This window comes from Capra hircus, unplaced genomic scaffold (genome assembly GCF_001704415.2).
Source record: "Capra hircus breed San Clemente unplaced genomic scaffold, ASM170441v1, whole genome shotgun sequence".
Taxonomy (NCBI): domain Eukaryota; kingdom Metazoa; phylum Chordata; class Mammalia; order Artiodactyla; family Bovidae; genus Capra; species Capra hircus.
The window spans coordinates 87-9308 of NW_017212090.1; the positions used below are offsets into that span (position 1 = coordinate 87).

The window sequence follows — 9222 nt, forward strand, 5'->3', positions numbered from 1 at the left end:
ACCCCCTCCCCTTTACTTACCACCTGCTCTCCTTTATGCCGTATCCCCCCTACCCCGTATCCCACCTCCTCCCTTTATTCCGTATCACTCCCTTTTACTGCACCTCATCCCCTTTATTCAATTTCTCTTGGTCTCATTATCCCACCTCACCCCCTCCCCTCTACTCCTCATCACCCACTCTTCTTATCCCACCCCCCCTTATGCCACCTCATCCCCCCTTTATTATACCTCAACCCCTTTATTCCATTTTTCTCCATCCCCTTATTCCACATCACCCCTTCCCCTTTATTCCACTGACTTCATCCCTTTATACCATGTCACCCCTCCCCTTTATCTCACATCACCCTCTTCTCTTTTGTTCCTCTTCCCCACCTCGCTTTCCCCTTCAGCTCCAGCCAGAGCTTCCCAACTCACCAAGAAAATTTCACAAAAGACAAAAAACAAACCAGTAAGCCATGAATATGCTGCTGCTACAATACAGATTTTTATTAAGGATTAAACGCCAGAGAAGTTTTAACTATCACAAATCTTCGAGCTCTGTGGTTGTTACCCATTGTGTGATCAATTTCTATCCCTCAATACAGTACATTCTTCATTCTATGGACCTTGGCTGTTGTTACCCCTCAATAACAGCTATAATTCTGGATGTCATACGTAACCCATATCTGTGTGTTACCGGAGCATGTCCTGCAAATTTGTACTGTCCCACATAGAGGAACTACAGAGACGATAATTTAGAACTTTTGTAATCAAGTGAGTTTTACTACTTGGAACTATGTGTTCATACCTAACAAGCTGTTTTGCTGATAACAGGATATGCCTGCCAGCTCTCTGTAAAATGGATCTAGGAAATAAAGTCAAATTTTTCCTCTAACTTTTGACTCCAGAAAAGCGTGTTGGGTTTCTCAGTATTTGGGGGAGTGACTGTTTGAAGAACCACTGGCCTAAATAATTTGGAAAATTTATCCAATCACAGTGGAGTGACTGTGGGGACACGGCTATGAGTTGGTGTGACATAATCTAGCATTAATTGTTAGTCAGCTGTCAGGAGGCTAACCTAACATCCTAGCATGCCTCTTGAGGGCCTTTCCAATTGAGCTCTTAGGAGGAGGGTAGGAAAGTCAGGAAAAGCATGCAATCCCCTTTGGGGGAGGGAAAGCACCTCGAGATTTGCGAGCTTCTCTGGGACAGGTATTTTACCACAAATGTCACATCAATTAAAGGGACGGCTGCAGTAAGGGGAAAGCCAGGATCAGGGGTAAAAGAGAGAGGCAAGGTAGCACCAGGGTGCCTGAGCATGACACAGAAACATCTCTGCTTTTACCAGCATAAGGAACCAAACATCCCCCAGGACAGGGGCTGGCAGTGTGTTTGGAATTCTCACCCTGACCCGAGCATCAGGTAGAACTCCTTCTTACCCTCAAATCTTTACCTTCAAGACTCCTTAATGTTTCCTGTGACATCCCAGGTCTACCCCCACCCTTTCCCCCTGTCCGGCACCATAGAGAAGGAAAAACATCTAAGGAAAGAAGTAGCCGATGCCAGTTTTGGCCTCCTTCTCCCGGGGCACACGGAGCAATGGGCGGTCTTGCTCCAGAATGAGGGGGTTACCCGCTCCTTCCTCATCGTCATGGGAACGGCAGTGCCGGGAGGCACAGCTGGCTCCTCAGAGGAACCTGGAAAATAGTAACAATGTTAACTCATGATTCTAGACTTCATACTTTGCACAGCACCCAAGAGACTAAGACCTAATTTTGAGTTTCAAATACAGTACGAAGCAAGAAGTTAGGGCAGAAATTATTATCCCCATTTAACATGTAAGAAAACTGAAGCTTAACAGTAGAAGATATATCTCTATATCTAGGCCCACTGTGGAAGCTGGCTGTGGGGGACGGAGGGTAAGAGGGCAAGGCCGTGTTAGAGAAGAGAAGAGTCAGACAGATACCCCATGCTCAGAGCAAATGGGAAATACCACCAGGGAAGCAGGGAAGCGGGTGGCCTCCTAACAGCCACCACCACCCTACAGCCAGCCTGACTAATTTTACTAAGCAAATGAGTAACAAAGCCGGAGCCGGAAGCTTACAGAACTTCATGGAGAGGCGAAAGCAGGCGTTGTTCTTCAGTGACTCCAAGAAGGACATGTAGTCCATGACTTGGCCAGGCTGAGACTGGTTCTTAAAGAAGGTGATATCTACAAGAAATGTAACATCTGCATCTTCTTGGCGGAACCAGACGGTCTTTGGATTCTGAACTTCTTTTGAGTCAACAGTATTAGGCACTGGGACTGTTTCCATATTCATGATTTCTTTAAGATTGACAGCTAGGTCTGGCTGAGGGTCTGGAATTGTACTGAGAATGGAGACATCTTCAAGCTCTGCAGTCACATTAACTTCATCTTCTTCAAAAGTGTTGCCTAAGTCTTTCTGAGAAACTGGAATTTCGTTGCAAATTTGAGTGTCCTTGGGCTCTGGAACCACACTGAGAACTGAGTCTTCTTCAAGATCAGGATTTTCTTCAGAGTCTTGGATTTCATGGACATCAGCAGCTTCTTCGCGCCCAGAGATTTCTTCAACATCTGAGGTTTCTTCATTGTTCAGTACTCCACTTTCATCTGAGGATTCTTCCTGGCTTTGAATTTCATCAGCATCAGAGACATCTTCGGGGCTTGTTACCACATGGAGAGTGGGGACCTCTTCAGGACTGGAGTATTCTTCAGATCCTGCAATTCCACTGATTTCTGGAATTTCTTCAGTAGCTGAGGTTTCTTCCTCATTTGGGACTCCATTAAGAGCTGGAACTTCTTCAAGACTGGGGTCTTCTTCAGAGTCTGAGAGTCCATTGATCTCGGGGGCTTCTTCATGATTTGGGATTTCATGCCCACCAGGGGCTTCTTCAGGGCTTGGGACATGACCACCAGAGGCTGCTTCAGGGCTTGGGACCATATGAATACCTGGGACTTCATCATAATCAAAGTCTTCATCAGAGTCTGAAATCCCATTGATTTCTGGGGCTTCTTGGTGGTCTGGAACTTCTTCAGCATTTGAGGCTTCATCATTTGGGATTTCATCCAGGGCTAGAACATCTTCAAGACTGGGGTCTTCTCCAAAATCTGGGTCTTCATCATTATCAGAGTCATTGGCATGGTCTGGAATTTCATCAGCATCTGAAGCTTCTTCAATGTTCGGGACAACATCAAGATCTGGAACTTCTGCGAGGTTGGGGTTTTGGTAGTCTTCAAAATCTTGTCCTTCATCAAAGTCGTGGTCTGGGTTTTCTCCAGGGTTTGGGTTTTCTCCAAGGTTTGGGACTTCTTGCACATCTGGAACTACATGAGGGTCCGGAAAAAAATTAAAATATGGTATTTCATCAAAGTCTGCAATTCCAATGAGGTCTGGAATTTCATCATCCGCATCTAGAATGTCCTCAAGGAGAGGAAGACCATCAAAATTCAGGGCATCATCGTTATCATCATCATCATCTTCTTCATCAAGCTCTGGAATGCCTTCGAGATGCGGGCCTTGAAACTCAAGGTCATTTGGAATCTCAAGACCTTGAAGTTCCCCAAAGACTAATCCTTGATTGAGATATTCAAATACTAGTTCTTCATTGACTGACATATCGTCCTCAGAGGACTCATCTTCTTCAAGGGGCTCGACTTCAGCAAGGACCTGGCCTTCAGGAAGGGCCTGACCTTCACCAAGGGACTCACCTGCAGCAAAGGCCTGACCTTCAGCAAGGGTCTGACCGCCAGCAGGGAACTGACCTTCATCAAAGGGCTTGCTTTGACCAAGGATAGCAGCCCGGGCTTCAGCAGAGGTTTCCACCGGGTCAGAAAGTAAAGCATCCTCTTCCATTTTTATCCGTGCACTCCTGAAGGGGAATGAATTTGAAAAAGCAAGTCAGTTGATATACTTGGGTTGACTAACATAAGGGCGACCTGGAGTCAGAAGCCCCCATAGGAGATCCTCCTTCAGGCTAAGCATGAATAAACCCAGAAAACACTCACTGGATCTTCCTCAAATTCCTGCGTCTGATAAAATCAAGGGCTTCAGGGCTGGATTTCCACACACGCTTAGCAACCTGCTTCTGAATATGGGGAGGCACCTGAGAACAAAATTAGCAAGGTTAGCTGTTATTACACAACATTTTAAAAGTCTATACTCCTCTGTATCAGGTACCCAGAACTGAAGGCACCATGCACAGCTAATGTAGGAAGGACTTTTAAACTGGGAGATTTATGGCTGCCTGCTTTGGCTATCCCTCAGGGATGCACATAGAACTCTTCCTTGTCTTGGGAAAAGGAGAGAGAGAGCTGTGAAATGTGTGTGTCCAAAGCTTCCACCCACCTGGAAGAGGACATCCCAGTTATCAATCATGGCACGGACCACACTGACAGAGGCAACATAGTGGTCAATCCCCAGTCTGGTTTTCCTGGACTCCCTCTTGGCAGATGCCCCCTTCTTCAGGAGAGCAGATCCAAACACCAAAGCCAAATTGGTGGACGTCATACGATTGCCTGAAACCTAGGTAAAAGGAAAGCAGGAAGTGATCAACTCAAAAGCAGTAATGGAAATTACACAAATAGAAAGGTCACTTTTGTTCTTGTTATCCCCTCCCTCTGTCTCTCTCTCTCTTTCTCATATATTCCCATACATGTCCCCTGCTATGAACCTCACTACCCTTTCCCAGAGCTTTTTACCAACTGTCCATCAATGCCAATGGAGTCCTCGCAGTTCTCAGTGACCTTATGCAGGACCTTCAGCAGACGCTCTAGGGTGTCACTGTGGCAAGGTGGCATCAGGTAAACCAGCAACTGCAGGGCAGAAAGCTGATCCTGTGGCTTCAGCGCTAGAGGGAGGAAATCAGGGGCTGGTTTAGGGGGCGTGCCTTGGCAGCAGCCTGACACAAAGAAAGGTGTGATTATGGTTGCAAATTGCTGAAGGCTATGGGGAAGGTACCTAGGCATCTTTTCTTTGCTCATTCCCCTGGCATTTGCACTCAGGATCCCTAGAACCCAGAAGTGCTCCCATCAAAATAAGACACCCCCCAAAAAAGAGACCCCCACCTCTACAGAATCTAGGTTTTACTTTGCCCTGAGAGGGTACACACAGCCTCAAGAAGCTCTAGAGAGATTTCCAAAGATGAGACTTGTAGTGAAATCTGGAGAGGTATTTTCATCTTCTGCTATTCATTTTGCCTTAGTGCCTTGGGGTCTTGCAGCCTGAGCTCTGTCCCCAGAGCCCCACATCCCCTGTGCTATTTCCTTTCCCTGCCCAGCAAGGGCGAGCGGAAGGCTCACTGGCTGTCTGGAGGAAGGACATGTACAGATCATCCGGCAGCAACGAGTCCTTCATGTCCTGGAAAAACTCCTTGAGAAGCGCGGCCACATCGTGTACATTCTGAGAGTCATCCAGCACCACATCCAGGCCTTGGTCAAATTCTTCACGGAGCTAGAAAAAGAGAATACTGCCAGTGAAGGCTCTGCCCACCGCAGCCTTCCTGCTGGCCACTCCTTCAATAAATTTCAGCCCTCAGTAGAGGTAGTTGGCTATATGGTGTGCCTGAGGGGCTAGAAAGAAGACCATGCTCCCCTCACCAGGCATGACAGTCTCTTCAGGTCTATGGGGGAGCCGCACCCCATGGGCTTTCTCTCACTGAAGGAACAAAAGTGTGAACATAGTTGGTTTATTATTACCTTACGCACTCTCTTCTCAGAATATTCCAGGGTGAAAATCCCCACTGTGCTTAAGCCTGAAAGAAAAGACCAAGGGAAGCTCAGTATCTCTGCTCACCCCTCCCCCAGCACTACCCTTTTCCTCCTCCACCGCATTCCAACCCCAACTGGTGGCAGGGGAATGTTGCAAGCCCTTCCTCCTTTGACCTGTTACCCTTCCCCATCTCTAAAACGGCTCTCTTTAATTGCCTTCCACCTTGATTTCACCGCCATTCTTGGCCCCTTACCATGTTTCTCTATGAAGCTGCAGCAAGCCTCAACAACATGGGGGATTTGCTTAGCAATCGGATTGAGGCTCATTTTCCTTTTGGATCCCAGAAGTCGCTGGCCAATTGGAAAGGAAATCCTGGAAAGTTGCAGGGTCTGCAGTAGCAGGGCCCCATCCTCCAGTTCAGCCAGGCTGTCCACAGAGACTGCGCCCTGTGGAGAAACCCAGACTCTGTGAAAATGGGGGAGCTGGGGCGGGGGCGGGGTGTCACTTCGAACCTTCCTAAAGATTGCGTCACGTTTGCAACGGGAGACAAGTTCTTATGCCCCTCCAACGCGTTCTGTTCAGCATCCCCTTCCTTCTGAGGACACAGGCCTTGACCCTCCCGCCCCACATCCCGGACACTTCACGAAGGGCCCCTGCCTGAAACCTGGAAGGTTGAACTCACTCTACGCCCACGGCGAGTAAACTCCCGGGGCAGGAAGGGCTCATCCCGTCGGCGACTGAAAAAGCGCCGGATGCGGCCAAACATCCTTTGCACCGCGTTTCCCCGACGACGACCGCTAGTAGCGGGACCGGCGGCTTCTTCAATCTGCATCGTGGCTCTCAGTTCAACTTGCTTACGGCGGGTAAGCTCGTTCACCAGGACCTCTTCCAGACGAATGCCAAAGGTCTTGAGAGATACGGCTTGGGAGCCAGGGAGAGAAGGAATGAGAAACGTCAGCGCTCCACAGCGCTTAAATCGGGAGGAACTGCAGGGGCTGTAGCCCTCCTCTAAGCAACCACCCCCAGCCACCCCCATCCCGCCAGACCCGCAGCGCCCCTCCCCCGAGAGGGAGCCAAAGAGACCCTACGGTGATTTGGCTGAACGACTCAGCTCCACTCCACTACCCCGACGGGGTCCCTGCCTTAAGACCTGCCAGGGGGTGACCACCTTGAAGCAATGAGGGCAGTTTCTTCTGGGCGATCTGTCTGGGGTAGTAGATTCACCGGGGATCAGATCTGATGGGACTGTTCAGCACTCCAGGAACTAGTGCGCCATTTCCTGAAACCATACCCTGCGGGGTTTCTGGAAGCCGGGGGGGGGGGGGCGGGGGGGGAGAGGGTAGGGGGAAGCGAGGGGACGGGGGACCCAGGGGCAGTGGGCACCACCCTGTCTCCAGTAACCAGGCTCTCGAATGCAGGAGGGGTGCAGCATTCTGTTTCTTTACTAAGGAAAGTACAGTAAGAGAGACCCTCACCCCTCTCTTGTCCTCTCAGAATCAGAAACCACTTCTCCAAGGTGTTTGGACGGTCAGTAGGTAGAGCTATGGGAAGAGAAAAAACGAAAATACACGCACTCTCATACAAAAAGGATTTGATAAGTGACTAAAACATCGCAGTGCACGGATCCACAGGGACGGAGGGGGAAGGGAGGGGCAAACAGCTTTGTCTTGTCCTCCCGAAGTGTTTTGCTTTCACTCAGCCTCAGTTTCCCCATTTGAAAACGGGACCAATTCTGTTTACCTCCCGAGACTCCAAGGATGTCACCACACCAGATCTGTAGGGCGCCGCGTGCGCAGCGCGCATCTCGTTACGCACCAGCAGTAGCGCAACACGACGCTTCAACCTGAGATTCCAGGGCTGCGAGGCCGCGGGACAGCGCAACAGGCGAGGGGAGGGGCCCTGCCTGCGGCGCCCGGGCGAGTAGGGGTCGCTAAGTTACTGCGGGCGCGCTCGTTGCCCGGAGGCCAGCGGCTCCCAGCGCTGCTGCGGCGGGAGAAGCGGCGACACCCGCTGGCCCCGCACTGCCACCCCCCGCAGCGGCGGCTGCCCACGGGGTCTCACCGCCCTTCGCTGGGCTCCTATTTTCGGCTGCGCCCGCCGCGCGCGCGCGCCTGGCGAGCCCACTGCCCCCTGCACTTCTCATCCCTGCGGCGGCGCCCCTTGGGCTCGCGTGACCCCACCCCCCCACTCACCTCCCCTCAGCCGCCCAATCTGCGCCCGCGGGGGACACCCCGGTGCTCTTCGACCCCCGTCCTGCGCTGGGTCCCGCTCGCTCCCCGGCAGCCAGCCGAGGTGGGCAGCGCTCCCAGCGCACCTCCCGCCGCCGCTCCCCGCACCCGCATCCGCCCTCCCGCTACTCGCCGGGATTGGCGCGTCTCTCTCTCGGTCTCGCTATCTCCCTCCAACTCTTGGTCTCTCAACTGCGCTGTCTCTGTCTGTCCCAGTCCTCCCGGAGTATCTCTCTGAGCCTCCATCTCGTCCCGACTCGTTCTGGCACCGCACTTGGTCCGTCTGTCTCTTCACCTGTCCTCTGTCCACTTGTCTGTCTCTGATATCTGCCTGTCTCACTGCCCCCCAAGCCCCAAGCTTCGACCCAACTCAACTCATCTTTACCTCTTCCCAGTTGACCAAACACCCCTCAAGTCCCACTCCCTCGGTTATCCAGGAGCCGGGAGAACCGGCCAGGTCCGAGACCAGAGGAGAGTCCCTCCCACCCCTCGACCCCCAAACCCCCAATTCGTTCCGCCCGGCCCGGAGGGTCCACTCGGCCCGAAGGCGAGGATGCCACATACCGGGGTACTGCTCACCTCTTTCAGGTTTGAATTCAGAGAGGAACTGCCTGGCCACGAGTTCGTGGTAAGCAGCCTCTTGCAGCTTCAGACGCTCCAGCTCGGAGAGGCTATGTATTGAGATCATCTTGGCCCTGCGGTTCGAGTTGTGTCCCGGGGCTCCTCCCAGGACGTTCACTAAAAAAATCAAGGCAGACAACAACAGCAAAGGGGGCATGATTCTGGGGTACCGCGTCCTTGCTGTCTTCAGAAAAGGAATGCAGCCACCCATTCTGCAATCATCGGATGATTATGAGGACTGCATCATCCAATTGTCTCTGGACCTGGTGGAGAGAACTCTGGGGGGGGGGGGAGGGTGATAAAGAGGGAGGGAAAACTGGGAGGCGGCTTAACCCTCAAGCAGAGCTGCCTCTGGCTGCTTATTTAAAAAAAAAAAAAAAAAAACCTCCAACTTAAAAAAAAAAAAAAAAACCCAGCCCTGAACCGACAGTCCAGAAAAGAAAAAACCTAATTGGGCAAAAAAGAAGAAGAAAAAAAAGATTAAAAAAACCCCAACCACCAACCTTACTTAAAATTTTTCAATGAAAATTAAGATAAGAATAAGGTAATATTCTTCCATTAATTATTTAGAACACTGATGAAGTTTATTTTTATTTTTTAATGATAATGCTTGATGCTGTTCAGTTTGGGTGAAATGGGTACATTCATCTAGGTTAGGAGCCCTG

General features: G+C 50.8%; 1 protein-coding gene across 1 annotated transcript; it reads right to left on the reverse strand.

The window, feature by feature from the left end:
- Positions 1–1519: 1519 nt before the first annotated feature.
- On the reverse strand, positions 1520–8714 carry ARHGAP36 (Rho GTPase activating protein 36). Its single transcript, NM_001314297.1, is given in 12 exon segments — positions 1520–1638; positions 1641–1676; positions 3764–3870; positions 4007–4104; positions 4347–4523; positions 4700–4848; positions 5300–5450; positions 5696–5751; positions 5962–6154; positions 6391–6629; positions 7184–7249; positions 8516–8714. Coding segments are annotated over 12 exon segments (1590 nt in total).
- Positions 8715–9222: the final 508 nt, after the last annotated feature.